This window comes from Pongo abelii, chromosome 10 (genome assembly GCF_028885655.2).
Source record: "Pongo abelii isolate AG06213 chromosome 10, NHGRI_mPonAbe1-v2.0_pri, whole genome shotgun sequence".
Taxonomy (NCBI): Eukaryota; Metazoa; Chordata; class Mammalia; order Primates; family Hominidae; genus Pongo; species Pongo abelii.
In genome coordinates this window covers 95,373,734-95,395,829 of record NC_071995.2, presented here as the reverse complement: position 1 = coordinate 95,395,829, position 22,096 = coordinate 95,373,734, and the positions used below count along the sequence as shown (strand labels likewise).

At 37.2% G+C, this 22,096-nt stretch overlaps 1 protein-coding gene across 3 annotated transcripts in view; it reads right to left on the bottom strand.

Annotated features, from left to right (window-relative positions):
- The window catches only part of CFAP54 (cilia and flagella associated protein 54), a 386,240-nt gene that overhangs the window by 4,184 nt on the left and 359,960 nt on the right, over nt 1–22,096 (bottom strand). For 2 of the 3 annotated variants that reach the window (XM_063712226.1, XM_063712225.1), the window contains 2 exons: nt 11,106–11,239; nt 9,288–9,714 (listed from right to left, as the gene is read on the bottom strand). In XM_063712226.1, the coding sequence (XP_063568296.1) occupies nt 11,120–11,239 (120 nt within the window). In that variant the 3' untranslated portion in view covers nt 9,288–9,714; nt 11,106–11,119. Of the gene's footprint in view, nt 1–9,287; nt 9,715–11,105; nt 11,240–22,096 lie in introns of those variants that run through there. The other variant, XM_054527528.1, reaches the window with a different exon arrangement.

Genomic DNA, 22,096 nt, shown 5'->3' with positions numbered 1-22,096 from the left:
GTGGTTAATATTTTAAATCAAATTTGAAAAAATTTTGCCATCCTTTTTTCAAAGGACTCTTTCCTTCCTATCTAGGACTTCAATTGCTTCCTATCTGGGACTCTTTCCTAACTTCCCTTCCTATCTTAGACTTCAGTTTCACACATGTTGAAACATGAATAGGCCATCATAGCTCTGAAATTTTTGAAAATCATTTTTTTCTCAGTGCTTAGATAATTTCTACTGATCTGTCCAGAAGTGTACTGGTTTTTAAAAAAAATTCTGTAGCACCTAATTTGCTAAGTCCATTCAATGAATTGTTAAATTTCAGATATATTTTTCCAGTTTAAGGATTTCCATTTGGTTCTTTTTCTATTTCCATATGTATCCTGATATCCCCCATCTCTTTATCCATTATAGCAATCTTTTTCAATAGATTATTTTACATGTATATTATAGTTATTTTAAAGTCTCCATCTGCTAATTCTAACACCTGGAACTTCTGGAAATGTGTTGACTGTTTTTTTCCTAGATTGTGGTTGATATTTTCCTGCTTCTTTGTATATGAAGTAATTTTTAATTATTTTACTGTACATTGTGGGCAACATCGTTGAGTTTTGTTCTAGCATACAGTTAAATTACTGACAACCACTTTTATCTTATGGAGGTTTGATGGGTGGGCTTATTTTTGCTTTGCTCTTAGGCCTCATTTGTAGTCCTTGGTTCTAAAATCCTTATTCTTAAGGTATTTCCCTCCTAGGGTTTTAATGAAAAGCACAAATAATTTATTAAGTCCCCTTTCCTTGACTGGACTTGAATTACAAAATTTGTCTCTCCAGTACCATACAGCTGTTGAAATCTCTGAGGCTTCATTCTTTGAGCCTTTCAGCTATGACTTTCCATTGGATTCTCTGGAGTCTCATCATGTGCATGTGTTGTTGGTAGTCAGTCAACAGTTTTAGGAGAATTTGTGCACAGATTTTAGGGCTCCCCACATTGTCTCCCTCCTTGTTGAAACATTCCCTCCTAAATTTCTAACTACTCTGGCAGACCCACACCCTGGCTTCTGAATCCTCAAGTTCAGTCATTCAGCCTCTTCCTGATTGCGCTCTGTCCCTTACGTATTTTGCAAGATGAGGTGTGCCCTCAGAGAAAAGGCTGTTTAAATGTGGACCTCACCTAGTTTGTTTCCATATTTCAAGGATTACCATTCCTCCGGTTTCTGCCTATTTTTAGTCATTCCCCAGGGACTTCAAACATCATTTTAATTCTGATTTTATGATTGTTTGCACTGTTTTTTGATCCAGAGTTCAAAATTGTTATTGGCAAATGGTAGTTCAATAAAAGCCACTCTGCTATCACCAGAAATGAACTCCTATCATTACCATAAAAAAAAAATAAATAACTTCTGATCCTTCTAGATAGAAATGAACTTCCCCCAAAGATGTATGTAATAATTTAAGAATGTAGTAATGGTAAGAGCTACCTGTTATTGAGCATCCAGTATGTGTTGGACATTGTTCTAGGTGCTTTATGTATCCTAAATTTACAGATGAGAAAACTGAAGTACAGAGAAGTTAAGGAACTAGGCCAAATTCATGCAGGTCATAAAAGGAAAGCCAGGACTATCCGATGTCATAGCTGACTCCCTCATCCACGATGCTATGCTGCTATTCAAACATAGGGTAGTTGTTCCTTGATGGAAACAACTTAGAGGAGATTTAAGCTTGTAGTAAATAATTCAACTAAATAACTTTTATAGTTCCTTTAAAGGTAATAATCTGTTTTCTTTTTTTTTTTTCTTTGAGACGGAGTCTCACTCTGTCTCCAGGCTGGAGTGCAGTGGTGCGATCTCGGCTCACTGCAACTTCCACATCACAGGTTCAAGAGATTATCCTGTCTCAGCCTCCGGAGCAGCTAGGACTACAGGCATGCACCACCACACCCAGCTAATTTTTGTATTTTTAGTAGAAATGGGGTTTCACCATGTTGGCCAGGATGGTCTCAATCTCTTGACCTTGTGGTCCGCCCACCTCGGCATCCAAAAGTGCTGGGATTAAAGGTGTGAGCCACCACGCCTGGCCTAAATGTAATAACCTTCCTCCCTTCCTTCTTTTTTTTTTTTTTTTTTTTTTTTTTTGACGGAGTTTTGCTCTTGTTGCCCAGGCTGGAGTACAATGGCCCAATCTCAACTCTCTGCAACCTGTGCCTCCCAGGTTCAAGCAATTCTCCTGCCTCAGCCTCCCAAGTAGCTGGGATTACAGGCATGCACCACCACGCCTGGCTAATTTTGTATTTTTAGTAGAGACAGAGTTTCACCATGTTGGTCAGGCTGGTCTCCAACTCCTAACCTCAGGTGATCCACCCGCCTCGGCCTCCCAAAGTGCTGGGATTACAGGCGTGAGCCACCGCGCCCGGCCCATAATAATCTATTTTCTTACAAAAATTATAATTCCAACTCAACTAAAAGTATTAATTTTCATGTCAGAGAAATTAATTTTCCTCAATCACCAATCCAGAAATATATACATCAAATAGTATTCCCATATCGACTCAGCTCCTGCAGAACTATTTCTCTTTTCTTTACTTTTGAATTTGACTTTAAGCACCTCAAGCAGAACTATGTACTTGTGGTTACCTGAATTGCTGAAGCACTACTTGTATATTGTGTTCATTCTGGATGCAAGTCAAGATTGATCAACCAACTTATTTCAAGCAGTTCAAAGAATCAGCCTTTGAAGTCTTGAGAAATAGCCGTTTTGGTGTGTTTTTTCCATACAACCCAAAATATATTTGAAAAATATTTTTAACCAGCAAAATTGTTCAAAGAAAAAAACACATTATTTTTCCTCAAAGAAAAATTAAACTATTTTTAAGGTCAATAGAAACATTCCTTTCCTTAATATCCCTCCCTTGCTAATGTCTCCCAAATTGTTTTAAACGAATTAGTCAGAAATGGATATTGTTTTGCAAAAATAAAATAAATGACAAATCCTTGAAAGAAAAGTCTACAGTCCTTGAAATGATCTATAAAATGTGTTTTATTTTCCTGTGGGCTGCTATTGAAGACAGTTTTTTTATGGGATGTTATTATCAGGATTCACAGGAAAACTTATTTTCTGGAATGAGTACCAGGATCAGTAATAGCAATGCATCTCCTAAGTATGTGGTCCGTTTTTCCCTTAAAATGCTGTTGATCTTGTAAAGCACTGTATTTACTTGTTAACAAGTGCTGCAGGAAAGCATACAGCCAATCTATGGTTGACTCCCAGTGAAAGTAAAGGATGAATGGCACGTTAAAAAAATTAAAAGAAAAAAAAAGGGCTCAACTCCTGGCTCCATCTTACTTTTCTACCATGTCTTCTTTGCCTAATTTTTCTTGTCTGGTTTTAATTAATCTTACCATTATTTTGAATGCATACTTATAAGCTACCTTAAATTTTTTTGAGCAAGTTCAAATATGAATAACTAAATGGTCTAGATTAGACTGCCACAATTTAAAAAATAAGAACCATTGAACCATAAACAAAAATGGAAAGGAAAACGAGAATGTAAAAAAAAAAAATCACAAAAATGTATAAAAACAGTTTGTATTCCTGTTATTGAGGGATCTTGGAAATCTCAAAAAAAAAAAAAGATGAACATACAAGTAAAAAATTGAGAAAGATCCTGAAGAAGCATGACAACAGAAAAATACACAGTGGACAAAAAATGTGAAAAACATTCAACCTCAGTAGGAGTCAAATAAATATAAATCTAGACTTAAGAATAAATTTTTGTACAAAGTGAGAACATAAATTTATTTGTTTCCTTGAAATCTACCTACTTTGGTCCCTGACCTCAAGGAGAGGACAGATATGCAAACAAGCACGTGCAAAATAGAATGAGTGTGATAAAAGCACCTATGTGTTACGTGGAGACACCAGGGAAGAAGTGGTACGGACAAGCTCCATGGTGGAGGAGACGCCTGGGTTGAGTCCAGAATGAACACTTGAGGCCATTAGGTACGAGTCTTTTTTTTAAATTGATGAATAAAAATTGTATATATTTATCATGTACAAACATGTTATTCTGAAATAGATATACATTGATTATTATTATAGAATAGGTAAATTGAGCCAATTAATATATGCATTTCCTCACATACTTATTTTTTGTAGTGAGAACAGTTAAGATCTTCTCTCAGCAATTTTCGAGTGTACAACACATTGTTACCAACCATAGTCATTATTTTGTGCAATAGAACTCTTGAACACATTCTTCTTGTTAAATTGAAATTTTGTATTTTTGACCAACAGCTCCTCAACAGCCCCTCCCCTAGTCCCTGGTAACCACTCTCTGCTTCTATGAGTTTAACTTTTTTAGATTCCATATATAAGTGAGATCATGCGGTATTTGTCTTTCTGTGCCTGCCTTATTTAACTTAGCATAATGTCCTCCAGGTTCATCCATGTTGTGGCAAATGACATAATTTCCGTACTTTTTAAGGCAGAATAATATTTCATTACATATACACACACATTCCACATTTTATTTAGCCATTCATTCATTGATGGAGACTTAGGTTGATTCCATATCCTGGCTATTGAGAGTAACGCTGCAATGAACACAGGAAGGCAGATATCTCTTAGACATGTTGATTTCATTTCCTTTGGATATACAGCCAGTAGTTGGATTGCTGGATCAGATGTGAGCTTTTTGAAGGAAAGGACTGCCTAAGTGTCACTGCTTGTGTGCACAGTTCCTGGCGTAGTACTAGAATTTGATAAATATTTTTTTAAATAAAGAGAAAGGACATTTTTGCCAGGAAGCAAAGGACCAGACTAATGAATAAGATCTATCAAATGAACAAATGTATGCTTGAATGAATGAGCTCAGTTTGTCAGAGAAATACTAATGTATCTATGAAAAAGAGATTAAATGACCAGCCTCCAAAGGACAAAATGAAGATTTAATTTTTTCCCCTCCTATGGATCATTACATATACTTTATTACTAGGAAAACAAACTCTGGACAATTCCTTTGGCCCTAATTACATCTTGATCATTTTAACTGCATTTCATCCAAACCCCAGCAGGTCTAAACATTTTCAACTTGAGCATTTTCCCAGCCAATAAGCTCTGAAAAGGCCTGTCTATGTTACACTTAGGGAATACAAACAGTTGACTCGAATCTCAATACTTTTCTGAACATTGTTTTGTTTTATTTCTGGCTATTAGGGAAAATAATTAGATAGGCTATAGAAAATGTAGTTAAATATTAACAATGGTTATTTTACAGTGGTTGACTTCTGGGTAACTTATTTTCACCTTTCAATATTTTGTAGATTTTCTACATTAGTTCCGAATTGCATTTATAATGATAAGAAAAGAAATCAGTCCAATAAATTCTTGTGAATCTTGTGGGGAAAAATTAAATTAGGCAAGTTGTGAAACTACTTAGAAATCTTTGAATTTCTTAGAAATCTACTCAGTTTTCACATCATGTACAATTTAAAGGGATGGTTCAGGGTGGTTTGTACTTGGGCAGAATCTGGTTTTAGACCTATTCCATTCTAAGCTGTTAAATACAAAATGTATGAAAGTTATCTTAAATATCAAACAGGAACAAAAGCAATTCATTTGCAATTAATTTTGAACAGTCTCTAAAGTTCCAGTTGAAAATGGTTATTTTACAGGGTTTATATATTACAGGTTATGTTACAAATTATTACTTGTTGTAAAAAAATTCCCATGCCTCTTAACCCAGCTTTTTAACTAATGAATTTAATTATGAAGAAAACTGCTGTCACTGAAACCTTCTTCTTAATCATGCCTGTACTTATGACAAAAAATATCTGTTGCTATGGAAATTTTAGAGTCAAAGTTGCAATTCATAAGGCTCTACTGAAGTGGAAAGTAGAAATAGAAACTGAGTGTTAGTAAAGAGAAACTTCTTTCTTAATATATTTTTTAACATCAAAATTATGGATGATAGATGGATTTTACAAGTAAATCTCATTTTGCATAACAGCCATGTAAAAAGTTCTGCATATATCTAATTTTGGAAAATCAAGTAATTTAAAGTATAGTGCGGAACTTACAATGGGTAGGAACTGAACAGGGAATCTGACTCAATTTAATTAAACATTTATTAAGGCTCTACTATCTCATATTGAAATTTAATATTTTCATAGATTGAGTTTTCTAAAATTGGGCATATGTATATAGTTTAACATTAGTTTCAAAATGATTTTTAGTTGTCATTAAAACCCAAAACAATGAAACCAAATGTGAACTACTCAGCTCCAGTCATATAATGAGATGAGAATCATAGTTCAATTTATTAGTTATTTACTGATAGGCAGGCCAGTAACAATACAAAGCTTGCCAGCCAACAAGATAAGGAAGGGAATCGATGTGTTTTTAATTTATGAAACACATTATGTATGCAAAAGGAGTAGAGACTAATATAACAAACATTCAGCTTAAGACAGAAAATTTTACAAAGACAAATGAAACCTCCTGAGCATTTTCCCTAGATTTCATCCTCCCTCCTTTATCCAAGAGGTGACCACAAACCTGAATTTGGTGTCAATCGTTAATGAACTTGTGTTAAAAATATTTTTAGTATATATGTAGTCATCCATAAATACTGTATTATGTTGTTTTGCCTGTGTTTAAGCTTTATACAAATGGTATATAATGGTATCTTCTTACATATATCCTGCAACACTTGATTTTCTTTTGCTAAACCTGCTTTTGAGATGAATCCAGATTGATATATATCTCTGTTATTAATCCATTTACGAATGTTGTTTATTCATTATTTACTTATTTGTAACTTCTATAAAATATTCTCTTGTATGACTATGCCACTATTTCTTTATCCATTCCACCTGATGGACATTTCATAGGTTTTCCTTTGTTTTTACTATTATAATCAATGCAACAGAAATTTGCACAAGTCTTGTTGGGCAAATTGGTGGGAGCTCATTTTGTAGAATATACCATAGCATTTCAAATGAGAGAAAATGGCAAAGAGTAGTTAAGCAGTGGACTTCTGGGTTCACTGTTTTCTCCCCTAACCCCATTAGGGGCTTGTTCAATCCTATGCACACATAGATAATATTAAATAAGTAATAATATTTAAATCTTTTTTATGGATGAAGATGTGTTGGATGACATGTATATTTCATTTAAGTTTTCAGGTTTTATGGGCATCCTACAAGTTCCATGATGCATTAGGAAAAACAGTGTACCCAGTCTCAAACTGAATGTAACCTAAAGTAATGTGGAGCAGGCTCACACACTTACGACACTCTTGAGCTACCGTTTTAAGGCTGTTTTATGAAAATACAATACAAAACTATGTGTCCGAGGACACTGTTAAGAGCCAAATGAGCAGGGCACCTGGAAGTACTCTAGGAGTCCTCGGAGGCAGACACCCTTCTGCATGGTCATTTGAACTGGTTGGAGGGATCTGCATGATGTTGCTCAAAAGGGGCAGGAAGGGAAATGCAGACTGCAGGCAGAAACCAAGTTTCTGGAGAGCACATTTCTACTCTCCAGAAATTTACCACTCCCCTCCTGCAATTCTGTGACAAACAAGTCGGCTGAGCTGGGGACTATGTAAAGTGCCTATGCGTGAAGTGAACCAAGACCACTGCATTTAAGCCTCTGAATAGCTGGCCGGTGGTCAATTTCTAAAGCAATCTCTTGAAGGTTGATAGGGAGAAAGATATGGGAAGTGCTGCAGTTTTATTACCTATCACTTAGCTGTTGGCATGGGCTTCTCTTCCCTCTTTCCTGACTTCCCTCGCTTGTGTCTGCTCCCCTTCTTCTCCCCCTTTCAGTTTGCCTCCTGTCATTCTCTGTTGTAATTAAAACAAATAGAAAACATTGCAGGTGTCTGCTATAAAGCATTTGCAGATACTGTATATTTGTAAAAACCAGCTGCAAATTGTGTAATTTGGTCTTTAAAAAAAACTATGAAAGACATTTCTGGAAATAAACACATCTTTCATCCTGTAGATTTTGAATTTTCTTTTTGTTTGTACTTCAGCCCAGTTCATCATCATTTCCTTACCGCCTTGCACAGAAAGTTACAGCTTTAACCAGTGAGTGTTGCTCCTATTTTAGAAAAGACGGGGAATTTTGGAATGATGGTTTAAAACGGGGAAACTGTTACTGTATGGTCTGGTGCAGTTTTAGACAGTATTTCTCTCAGGCAAAACAACACTCAAGAATAACAGCATCTGTAAGAACTGAAAGTGAAGAAAAAGTAAAAAAAAAAAAAAAGTGCTGAAATGTTATCTGCAATAGTTGGAAGAGATCTGCCTTCCCCAGAGGAAACCAGTATATTAGCACAGATAACTGATAACATTGGGGACCCCTTCCATGGATTATTGGGGCATCCATTCAGGTCTGCAAGTCATTTTTTAAAATCAGCCCCCAGGGCAGATGACAGGTGTCCCAGTTTTAGCTTGAACCTCAACTATGTCTTCCTCTCCCTTTACTATCCGATTTCCCAGAGCCGTGCAGTGGGTGGAAAGGCAGAGGAGGCCAGCTTAGCGATGAAGAGCTCAGATTCTTCCGGGAGGATTTAAATCCTGCCTCTACTTCCGACTAACTGTGATTGTTAGCCAAGTTATTTAACTGCCTTATGTTTTTGTTTCCTCGTCTATAATACGGGGTCAGTAATACTATGTGCATCGTGGTCATAATTCTGGTGAAGACAGGAGGGAGAAAATGCACTGAAGCACTTACAAATATGTGCCTGGAAGGTAAATGCTCCAGAAAGGGTAGGCAATAATGTTAGCGGTAATGATGGTGGAGTGTTGGTGATACCTCTGCCTCTCTCCTTTTTTTAGAACTCCATAGTGCCATCTTTCCTGGATTATATCCATCCATCCATCCATCCATCCATCCACCAATCCATCCAACAAATATTATAGACCTATGTGCCAGGTATTGTTCTAGGGTTCTATAAAAATAGTACAAGCACTTACATTCACTAAAGTAAATAAAAATGAAAAGTATCTCACTAGTAAAAACTTATTAGTGACAAAAACCAGAAGATGGGCATTTGCATTCATGGGAAATTAACATGAGGTTGAGGTAAATGGCCTTGGTTATGAGTCATGCTGTTTCCACACCTGTATTAAATGTGTAGGTACTTTGTTGCACCTTTCTTGACCTTGATAACTAGCTTTGCATAATAAATTAAACTCTCACCATTGAGAAATGCAAACCCTTCAAAGTGATCTCTAACCCAGCAAAGAAATGTGTAAACCCCAGCCTCAGACCAAAGGACTCAGAAGCCATCTTCACATACGAGCCATTACCATCCGAATGGCTTTTCTGTTTGAATCAAACTTTATTTCATATGAGGGTATAGACATCAGGCAACAATTTTTCCCTTTGAATTCATGAGCAAATGTTTGGTTCTTTTTCTCTTTTATTAAAACATGGTTTCCTATCGGTCTTCTTGTCTTTTGTTTCTTTCCCTTTCATTACATCTTGCATTCTTATCTGCCCCGGAGGCCAGGCCATCATTCATTCCACTCATTCCTTTCATTCTTCCAATATTTATTAAATGCGTACTAGTGTCAGGAACTTGTCACTTCTCTCCTCAGTCACTTGTAATGACACCCTATCATCTACCGATTCAATCCTGAAGTCTTCATTCTAGTTCCTCCTTACAGTTTGTTTTCCATCATGACTGTGCACACTCCAGGTAGGTCAGAGTCAAGCCCTTTGAATATAAACCATATGTATTTTTGTTTTTATGCCTCTGTTCTCCTCCAGTGTGCCCCCTTCTAGCAAAATTTTGTAGCAAATTTTCAACTACCAAAATCCTTCTTATCCTTAAATGCTTTGCTAAAGGCTTGTTTCCTCTACATAGTATTCTAGAACAATTCTACCTTAGCTCTGCCCAGACTTTAGAACTTCATAGATGTCTACATTTAAAAGCTTAGGGAGTAACATAAAATTTCTACTTTTTCTTATATTATCAAAGGAGACTATTTTAAAATGCCAATTGCCAGCTACTATTACCGTTGTTTCATTTTTTTTTAAAGGCCTTTTTAATTCTAGTAGGAAATTCAGAATAGAGGATGATACATTAAACCAATTTAGCTTTAGAAAAACACATTTGTGTTGTTATTTTTTTAAACCATGAGTATTCATTCACTGACTAGCATCTGGGAAGCATTCACATGTGGCATTTTTAGACGCTAGACAAAATGAGTCAGAAATGCACGGTCCTTTTCCAATTTGGCAGGGAAACAATGCTCCCAGCGCTCTATTATTACATCAGGCATTGTGCTAAGCACTTTATTACTTCAACTCACCTAATTAATACACACAGCAATCCTATGAGATAGACACTAACATCCCCATTTTACAGACGAGGAAATAAAAGCTTACAGAATCTAAGTTAATTCTCCAAAGTAGCAAAGCTAGCAAATGGCAAAGTTACTATTTAAACCCAGTTCTATACAATTCTAAAGCTGGCACTCTAAAATTCTATGCAATATTGCCTCTCAGAAGTATAAAATATGGAAAGTCTCACTTGCTACAGATTTTTTCCCAAGCCATTTAGAGAATTTCCAAAGTTGAAATTACCACATGTTGGGGTTTAATCGAGGGTTTTTCAAGACTAGCATTAGTGACATTTTGGGCTTGATAATTCTTTGTTGTGGGAGCTGTCTTGTGTGTTGTAGGATGTTTACTCACTGGATGCCACTAGTACTCTACCAGTGATAACAACCAAATATGTCTCCAGACACTGTCAAATGTCATCTAACGGACAGAATCACTCCCAGTTGAGAAGCACTGGTTTAATCCAATCTTGCTTTATGGACCTGTCCAAAAACAACCTAAACATAAATGACTCCAAACGTGAAAACAGTTGTGCTGCGCATAAACTTGTTTTCTATGAATAGGTCTGTAAGATAGTTTTAATAAGCAGCAGCACTGTCATTTAATTCCAGTACAATTTAAGACATTCCTCAAAATAATAATTTTAAAGAAATTTAGCTTGTGTAAAAAAACAATTTTATGTTTGTTGTTATAAGAGGACCGTTCCAAAAACTTAGCTCAAACCAAGAGAAACAACAACAATTAAATCCTTTATAAGGTTACCGTGTATAGGATGTTCAGGGAATAATTGACACTATCCAGTTGAAAAGGCTTCCTCCCGATAAAATGCAACCATTAGCCAGATCAAAAAGTCTCTCAAGATTGAATATAGATGGCAGCGAGATATCAAATGGGACCTGAGGAAAAGCATAAAAGTGTTCATGAAATGCATTGTTTCAAACTGTTGACAAAGTTTTCAAAATACCCAAATACCAATTTCTAATAATTTTATATGATAGATAGTTAACTTGTGTGCCTCAGGTAAGGCACAAACTTTCATACCTCTAAACTGCTGAAATGGCACATATATCTTTCTACATCCTATTAAGATTCATACATGAGCCTATAAAACAGCAAACACTTCTAAAAATACGGACTATTTGTATTTAGGTAATCATTGTACATGGTTCTAAATGTAAGACTTTTGGCCCTTCTCCTAATAAAATGCTTTCCTGCATAACAGATTGACCAGTTGGCAAATCTCCCTCTTTCATTTGGAGCGTAAGTCTTCACACAGTGAAGAAGGATGCACCAGTAAGTTATGTTTGGAGATCAGTGTATCTGAAAGAGGCACCATGTTATCACGAGCGAGAGCTAGTACAGCCAAAGTCATCCTGGGCAAGCTGAAAAATGGAAAATAAAGACTGCTTTTGTGGTCATAGCACCGGTTATTGATTGGGGGAAGGACAGGAAAGAGAGAACAAAAATGAAGGAAAGAAAACAAATGTTTGCTGGGGACCCACTTCATGCCAATCTAGGTATATACTTATGTAGAATGACCACAATGAGTTACAGCCTTGTGGGTCTGAATCCTGGTAAAAAAAAAAAAAAAAAAAAATTAGAGAACAAGTTTTTATTAATTTCTTGTCTACTTGTTAAATGAGCCAGTCATTCATTTTATTCTTAAAAAAGCATAATGAACCTAAATGTGGATATTGTATTTGGAGGCTGGTTTTTGTTAACTTTTTTGTCACTTTTCTGGATTAAAAAAATGATAAAGTATTCTAGTGTTTTCTATAACTGCAAACAATAGAGAGGTGAATAAATAAAAAATTAATAATCTCTCCCTTCCTTGATCAGTCCTAATATAATCAATGTTTCCAGATCGGAGGGTATCCTTCCAGATGTTTTTTTTCTTTTTTTAAAAAATGGAATTATTAGGTTTCCATTATTTGCTTTTTCAATTAGCAGTATGTAAGACAAATCCCTCCTTAATCAATTCAGGGAGGCAGAATAACTACATAGTGTTAAGAGTGTGCATCCTGGGGTCGGGTGTGGTGGCTCACACCTGTAATCCCAACACTTTGGGAGGCCGAGGCAGGAGGATCACAAGGTCAGTAGTTCAAGACCAGCCTGGCCAACACAGTGAAACCGCATCTCTACTAAAAATACAAAAAATTAACCAGGCATGGTGGTGGGTGCCCATAATCCCAGCTACTCGAAAGGCTGAGGCAGAATTGCTTGAACCCAGGAGGCAGAGGTTGCAGCAAGCCAAGATCACGCCATTGCACTCCAGCCCAGGCGAAACTCCATCTCAAAAAAAAAGTGCATTCTGGAGTAGGACTGCTTATTTCAAATTCAGACCTCACCACTTACCAGCTATGTGAAACTGGGTAAAACGTTTGATCTGTTTGAACTTTAATTTCCACATGCATACGCTAGAAATTATCTATTTTAAATTGATTTTTGTATATGGTATAAATAAGGGGTCCAACTTCAGTCTTCTGCTTATGGCTAGCCAGCTACCCCAGCACCGTTTATTGAACAGGAAGCCTTTTCCCCACTGCTTGTTTTTGTCACCTTTGTTGAAAATCAGATGGTCATAGGTATGTGGCAACATTTCTGGGTTCTCTATTCTGTTCCATTGGTCTATGTGCCTGTTTTTGTACCAGTGCCATGCTGTTGTGGTTACTGTAGTCCCGTAGTGTAGTTTGAAGTCAAGTAACATAATGCCTCTAGTTTTGTTCTTTTTGCTTAAGATTGCCTTGGCTATTTAGGCTCTCTTTTGGTTCCATAATTTTAGTTCCATTAATTTTAAAATAGTTTTTTCTAGTTCTGTGAAGAATGTTGTTGGTAGTTTGATAAGAATAGCATTGAATCTGTAAATTGCTCTGGACAGTATGGCCATTTTAATGATATTGATTCTTCACATCCATGCGCACGGGATGCTTTTCCATTTGTTTGTGTCTTCCCTGATTTCTTTGAGCAGTGTTCCATAATTCTCATTGCAGGGATCTTTCACCTCCATGGTTAGCTGTATTCCTAGGTATTTTATTCTTTTTGTGGCAATTGTGAATAGTATTGCCTTTCCAAAACTATACAAACCCTGAAAGATAACCTAGGCAATACAAAGCTGGACATGGGAATGAGCAAAGACCTCATGACAAAGACACTAAAAACAATCACAACAAAAGCAAAAATTGGCAAGTGGTATCTAATTAAACTTAAGAGCTTCTGCATAGCAAAAGAAACTATAAGAGTAAACAGACAACCTAGGGAATGGGAGACAATATTTGCAAACTATGCATCTGACGAATGTCTAATATCCAGCATCTATGAGGAACTGAAACCAAATTTACAAGAGAAAAACAATCCCACTAAAAAACGGGCAAAGGATATGAACAGGCACTTCAAAAGAAGACATACATGCACCCAAGAAGAATATGAGTAAAAGCTCAATATCACTGATCATTAGAGAAATGCAAATCAAAACCACAATGAGATACCATCTCACAGCTGTTATAGTAAAAAGTCAAAAAATAACAGATGCTAGTAAGGTTGCAGAGAAAAAGGGAACATTATACACTGTTGGTGGGAGTGTAACTTAGTTCAACCATTGTGGAAAGCAGTATGGTGATTCCTCAAAGAGCTAAAAGTGGAACTATCATTAGACCCAGTAATCCCATTACTGGTTATATACCCAGAGAAATATAAATCATTCTACCATTAAGACTTCAGACATGTGCACACAAATGTTCATTGCAACACTATTCACAATAGCAAAGACGTGTATTGGTCCATTTTCATACAGCTATAAAGAGCTGCCTGAGACTGGGTGATTTATAAGAAAAGAGGTTTAATTGACTCACAGTACCACATGGCTGGGGAGGACTTGGGAAGCTTATAATTATGGCAGAAAGCAAAGGGAAAGCAAGCACCCTCTTCGCAGGGTGGGAGGAAAGAGAGAACAAAGGAGGAAGAGCCACATTTAAACTATCAGATCTCATGAGAACTCACTATCACAAGAACAGCATGGGGGAAACCACTACCATTATCCAATCACCTCCCACCAGGTCCCTCCTTGACACATGGGAATTACAATTTGCGATGAGATTTGGGTAGAGACACAGAACCAAACCATATCAACATGGAATCAACCTAAATGCCCATCAATCACAGATTGGATAAAGAAAATGTGGTACATATACACCATGGAATACTATGCAGTCATAAAAGAAGAACGTGATCATGTCTTTTGTGGAATATGGATGAAGCTAGAGGCTATTATCCTCAGCAAACTAACGCAGGAACAGAAAACCAAATACCACATTTTCACTTATAAGTGGAAGCTAAATTATGAGAACTTATGGACACAAAGAAGGAAACAACAGACACCAGGGTCTACTTGAGGGTAGAAGGTGGGAGGAGGGAGAGGAGCAGAAAAGATAACTGTTGGGTACTGGGTTTGATAAGGTTTGGCTGTGTCCCCACTCAAATCTCATCTTGAACTGTAGTTCCCATAATCCCCATGTGTCACGGGAGTGACCTGGTAGGAGGTAATTGAATCATGGGGACAGCTACCTCCATACTGTTCTTGTGATAGTGAGTTCTCATGAGATCTGATGGTTTTATAAGGGGCTTTTCCCTCACCTCACTCTGCACTTCTCCTTGCTGCTGCCATGTGAAGGAGGATGTGTTTGCTTCCCCTCGCACCATGATTGTAAGTTTCCTGAGGCCTCCCCAGTCCTGCAGAACTGTGAGTATATTAAACATCTTTTCTTTACAAATTACCCAGTATCAAGTATGTCTTTATTAGCAGTGTGAGAACAGACTAATACAGTATGTTGGTAATAGAAGTGGGGTACTGTTGTAAAGATACCTGAAAATGTGGAAGTGACTTTGGAACTGAGTAACAGGCAGAGGTTGGGACAGTTTGGAGGGCTCAGAAGAGGACAGGAAAATATGGAAAAGTTAGGAACTTCCTAGAGACTTAGAGGGCTCAGAAGACAGGAAGATGTGAGAAAGTTTGGAAGTTCCTAGAGACTTGTTGAATGGCGTTGACCAAAATGCTGATAGTGATATGGACAATAAAGTCCAGGATGAGGTGGTCTCAGATGGAGATGAGGAACTTGTTGGAAACTGGAGCAAAGGTGACTCTTGTTATGCTTTAGCAAAGAGACTGGCGGCATTTTGCTCCTGCCCTCCCTAGAGATCTGTGGAACTCTGAACTTCAGAGAGGTAATTAAGGGTATCTGGCAGAAGAAATTTCTAAGCAGCAAAGTGTTCAAGAGGAAGCAGAGCATAAAAGTTTGGAAAATTTGCAGCCTGACAATGCAATAGAAAAGAAAAACTCATTTTCTGGGGAAAAATTCAAGCCTGCTGCAGAAATTTGCATAAGTAACAAGGAGCCAAATGTTAATCACCAAGACAATGGAGAAAACATCACAATTTATGCTCCAGGGCAAGTCAGAGACCTTCACGGCAGGCCCAGGGCCTAGGAGGGAAAAATGGTTTCAGGGGCCGGGTCCAGAATGGCCCCTCCTGTGTGCAGCCTAGGATTTTGGGGTCCTGCCTCCCAGTTGCTCCAGCCATGGCTAAAAGGGGCCAAGGTACAGCTCAGGCCATGGCATCAGAGAGTGAAAGCCCCAAGCCTTGGCAGTTTCCACATGGTGTTGAGCCTGTGGGTGCACAGAACTAAAGAATTGAGGTTTGGGAACCTCAACCTAGATTTCAGAGGATATATGGAAATGCCTGGATGTCTAGGCAGAAGTATGTTGCAGAGACAGGGCCCTCATGGAGAACCTCTGCTAGGGCAGTGCAGAGAAAAAATGTAGGGTCAGAGCTCCCATACAGAGTCCCCACTGGGGCACTGCCTAGTGGAACTGTGAGAAGAGGGCCACCATCCTCCAGACCCCAGAATGGTAGATCCACTGACAGCTTGCACTGTGCACCCAGAAAAGCCACAGACACTCAACAACAGCCCATGAAAGCAGCCAAGAGGGGGGCTATACCCTGCAAACCCACAGAGGCAGAGCTGCCCAAGGCTATGGGGGCCCACCTCTTGCATCAGCAAGCCCTGGGTGTGTGACATGGAGTCAAAGGAGATCATTTTGGAACTTTAAGTTTTAATGACCGCCCTTTTGGATTTGGACTTGCATGGGGCCTGTAGCCCCTTTATTTTGGCCAATTTCTCCCATTTGGAATGGGTGTATTTATCCAGTGCCTGTACCCCCATTGTATCTAGGAAGTAACTAACCTGCTTTTCATTTTACAGGTTTATAGGCGGAAGGGACTTGCCTTGTCTCAGACGAGACTTTGGAGTTGGACTTTTGAGTTAATGCTGGAATGAATTAAGACTTTGGGGACTGTTAGACGGGCCTGATTGTGTTTTGAATTGTGAGGACATGAGATTTGGGAGGGGCCAGGGGCAGAATGAAATGGTTTGGCTGTGTCCCCACCCAAATCTCATCTTGAAGTATAGTTCCCATATCCCCCATGTGTCATGAGAGGGATCTGGTGGGAGGTAATTTAATCATGGGGGCAGTTACCATCATCCTGTTCTTGTAATAAGTGAGTGAGTTCTCATGAGATCTGATGACTTTATAAGGGCCTTTTCCCCCACTTCACTCCACACTTCTCCTTGCTGCCCCCATGTGAAGAAGGACATGTTTGCTTCCCCTTCTGCCACGATTGTAAGTTTCCTGCGGCCTCCCTGGTTCTGCAGAACTGTGAATCAGTTAAACCTCTTTCCTTTACAAATCACCCAGTCTTAGATATGTCTTTATTTAGAACATACTAATACAGGCTTAATTCCTGGGTGATAATCTGTACAACAAAGCCTCATGACATGAGTTTACCTATGTAACAAGCCTTCACGTGTATCCTGAACCTTAAATAAAAGTTAAAAAAAAAGAAATTATAATAGTTCCTATATCATCTTGTTACAGGGAGTAAATGAGTTTATTCAAATAAAACACAGAATGGTACCTGGCATATAACGATGACTCAATAAAGGCTACATATGATTATCATTATTGAACACATCCTTTTAAATGGCTACCTAACACTTCATGGACTGGCTGTATCCTGATTTATACAATCATTCTCTATAGAGGTTTTTTCTAGTTTTTGTACATGCTTGCTTATTTATATATATTCTTGTGTACAAGTGCTTTCAATTTTTGTATTATTGATTCTCTAAAGTTGTTTTATTTAGTCATATGCCATTTACCTTTTATACCTTAACATTTATTGCCAGAATTACTTTCCAAATATGCTGGGGCAATTATCATTTCAACCAGCAATATATAAGGGTTTCCCTACACTCAAGGTAATATATTAGAGAACGTTACACATCTTTGTTGTTGTTGTTGTTGTTTTGCTATTTCGCTACTACTTTTTATTCAGAAAAATACAAGAAACATTTTGGCAAGCTAATGTTAACTGGTTTATTAATATGTTGAAATTATATGTGTTTACCATGATTATTATGGTTGTATCTGTTTGCTACTTAACTGCACTAAATAGTCCACCTATTTTATAATAATGAATTATCTCATGTCTGACTTAATCCTTTTAGCAGATAATCAAGGTAGGAAACAAAGAAATAATAATTAGCATTAATATATTTGTATTTTCTCTTGTGCTCTATTTCTTTCATTGTGGAATTCTTTCCATGTTAAAGATAGGAATGGCTTTTTAAAAAAAAAAAGTGGCTATGATAATTTTACTTAACATTAGCGTTATCTTCACAACATAATTTATATACTAGATACAAATAGAGCATTTTGGTCTCTGACCTTGTCATTGAGCCTCCAGAGACAAGTGGTCATTTGTCAAAGGATGAAGATTAATTGCTTAGTTTATTTATGGAGGCCACAAGTGAAAGCAACAGATTAGAAAGAGAAAATAAAGCAGTTGTCATCCAGGAGTTATTAATCCTTGTTGGTCCTCAAGAGAACACAAACTACCCTAAAATGTCAGAACCGACCCTTGTGTTATTATGCCTTCCTTTCTAGACATTCCAGGCATTTTAAGCCCGTTGGTAGACAAGTCAGATACTTCAAGCTTTAGTTATTTCTATCATGCTAAAATACAGTGTTCTATATTTTCCTCGTGCCAAACCAATTCTTTTAAGTAAAAAGCAAAAATTATTTTAAGTAAAAATTCTTCTGATTGAATTATAACATGTAGACAGAAAAAGGAGGAGAAGTCATAAATGTGCAACTTGCATATACACTTTTTTTCAAAATGAACATATTCATGTAATCATCACCCAAGTCAAGAAATAGAACATGGTCAGCACTCAAGGAGTCTCACTGGTGCTCCCTCCTAGTCACTGACCAGGTGTGTGTATATATATGTCTTTGTTTTTATTGCATATGAATAGAATCTTGCAATATGTAATCTTTCCTGTCTGGCTTTTTTGAGTTTCATCCATGTTGTTGAATGAAGCAATAGTTTGTTCATTCTTACTGATACATAGTTTTCATTGTATGAATGTGACACAATTTATTCATTTTTCCAGTTGATGGCCAGTTGAGTTACTTCCAATTTTTTGGTGTTATTAATAAAAATATCTTTTGATGCATATATGTCACATTTCTATTAGGCATATACACCAGGTACATGTATACTCCTCTTTAAGCTGATATCTAAAAATAATTGGATATCTAAAAATAACGTACCTCAACAATTTTCTAATTTATATTTGCCACCAGCTCCAGTTATTCCACATCTTCACAAACTCTGACAATTTCTGTTTAAAACTGTGGCTGTTCTGGTATGTTTTGCATGTGTCATATACGACCGTACTATGTTTTTAATGTCACATCCCTGAAAACTAGTAACCCTGAATTTAAGTATAGGTCTCTGTTGAAGTACAGGTCTTTCGTCCAATTTATATTGAGGTGTCTTTTTCTCATTCATATATACAGGAATTATTAATATAATCTAGAAACAGGTCCTTTGTTGGGGTATACGTAAAAATTTCTCCCACTCTGTGGCTTGCCATTTTGCCCTCTTTATGGTATCTTAAAATATAGTCCAATCCATCAGTCTCTTCTTTATGATTGGTACCTTCAAAAGTGCATCCTGTTTATGAAAGCTTTGCTAACACCAAGGCCATGAAGATAATCTCTTATTATTTCCTCTAGCTTTATTGTTTTATCTTCCACATTTATTGCCACAATCAATTTGGAATTCACTTCGTATATTCTGTAAAGTAAGGGTTGAGGCGCATTATTTTTAGATATCCAATTGACCCAACTCATTTATTGAAAAGATGAGTTACCTCTGTCATAAATCATGGGATTGCATATGTATGGATCTCTTCCTGGACTCTATTCTATAAATATATAGAGAATATCTATCTACCTACCTACCTATCCTCTCTAACTCTATTTATCTATACTTACTGCAGTCTCATGCAGCGTTATTGTAGCTCTTTAATGAGATTTGATAGGTAGAAGTTTAAGTCCCTCCACTTTCTTCCTTTTAGATGGTCTTAGCTATTCTAGGTCCTTTGTATGTCCATGTGAATTTTCTGGTACTACTATAAATGAGAGTTTAATTTTTTTAAATTTCTGATTATTGCTTCTGTTATATAGAAATAAAATTTATATTTCCAGTGATAGTACAGACAGCAACTTTGCTAAATTCACTTATTCATTCTAAGAGTTGTTCTGAAGACTATTTTGGATTTTCTATGTCTGTGAATAATGAAAGCTTTCTTTCTTTCTTTCCCATACTTACACCTGTTAAAAATTCTTCCTTTATTTCACAGGCTAAGAACTCCCATACAATGTTAATTAGAAGTGATGATAGGGTATTATTAACATATGACTAGTTGATTTTACAATTCAGGAGACAGGAAGGTTTTTTAAATGAATAGTATAGAAAAGTTGTCTGTTATTAAAACTACATCCTTATCTTTACTTATATCCTGTACTATTTTTGTTAAATGTATTCCTAGGCATTTTATAATTTTGCCACTATTTTAAAAATTTCCATTTTAAATTATTATTCCTAGAAAAAAAGAAATTATTAATTTTTACATCCAGCCACTTTATCAGATTCTCTTAGTTCTAATCATTTCTAAAAACACTTGGGTTTGGGTTTTAAAATGATAGTATTTACAAATAAATATAACTTTGCCTGTTATTTCTTAATATTTATGTTTACAGATTTTATTCTCTTGCCTTATTACAAAAGCTAAAATTTTCAAAATAATCTGCATTCACAGAGGAGATAATGAGCTTTATTATTTGGAAAAACTGCTACTTAAATTAGGAATAGAATTAGAATTAGGAAACCACCTAAATATGGTCAGGATACATTTATGAAGCAAACATTTTACTAAATATTAAAAATTAAAAAGCCACTACCTTCGAAATCATGAAGACAAGTTTTTAAAATGTTAAGTTAGATGAAAATGCTAAATTTATTTCATAGTCACAGCACATCAATGTCATAAATATTAAGTGAACCTGAATGTGCTTTCGGAAATCAGAGTTATACCTTCTCCCCAGAGAGTTCAAGATTTAAAAAACTAATAATAAAATTCACATAATTTCAAATAAAATGATAGCATTAAAAGGTAAAGTATTTCTTTCAGGACCTGTATTAAAGTGAGCCCACATAACTTTTTACAAAGTGATATGGTTTTTACACTGATATGGTTTGGCTCTGTGTCCCCACCCAAATCTCATCTCAAATTGTAATCACCACCTGTCAAGGGAAGGACCCCGTGGGAGGTGATTGGATCATGGGGGTGGTTTCCTCCATGCTGTTCTTCTGATAGTGAGGGAGTTCTCAGGAGATCTGATTGCTCGATAAGTGTCTGGCATTTCCCCTGCTTGCTCTCTCTCTTGCCTGCTGCCATGCTCTCTCTCTTGCTTGCTTCCCCTTTGCCTTGCACCATGATTGTAAGTTTCCTGAGGCCTCCCCAGCCATGCAGAACTGTGAGTCAATTAAACCTCCTTTCTTTACAAATTACCCAGTTTCAGGTAGTACCTTCATAGCAGTGTGAGAATGAACTAATATACACACCCATGAGACCTAGAGACTTTAAGGGACTTGCCCAAGGTCTCTCAGCTATTTAGTGTCAGAGCCAGGATCCACACCCAGGAAGACAGGCTCTCAGAACATGTCCCTCTCCAATCTGCAGCACTGCCACTCCCCTACCTGACAACTATGCTATGAGTTCCCTCCCGCCATGTCTGTCAACCATTGGCAAGTCCAAGGCTCTCCATGAAACACTCCTGCTTCGTGCAGCCTCTCCCACTCCCCTGAATCAGACTCCTGCTCCGCCCTTGGCTCAGTGCTCGCTCTCTTTTTTTTTTTTTTTTAAGACAGAGTCTCACTCTCTGGAATGCAATGGTGCGTTCTGCGCTCACTGCAACCTCCACCTCCTGGGAGGCCATTGTCCTGCCTCAGCCTCCCGAGTAGCTGAGATAACATGCCCGGCAACTTTTTTTTTTTTTTTTTAGTAGAGACAGGGTTTCACCATGTTGGCCAGGCTAGTCTTGAACTCCTGACCTCAAGTGATCTGTCCGCCTCGGCCTCCCAAAGTGCTGGGATTACAGGCGTGAGCCACCGTGCCCAGCTGTGCTCTCTTGGCATGCTTTTCCAGCTCAGCTTTTGGAAATTTTACAGACGACTCCAGGGCTGCCATAGGGAATTAGAAATCTTTTACGTTTGCTTGCTTGTTGTAAATATCTTTGAGTCCAAATTGTCCAGGAAAGTGTACCAAGGTTCCATTCCCTAGGTCAGGA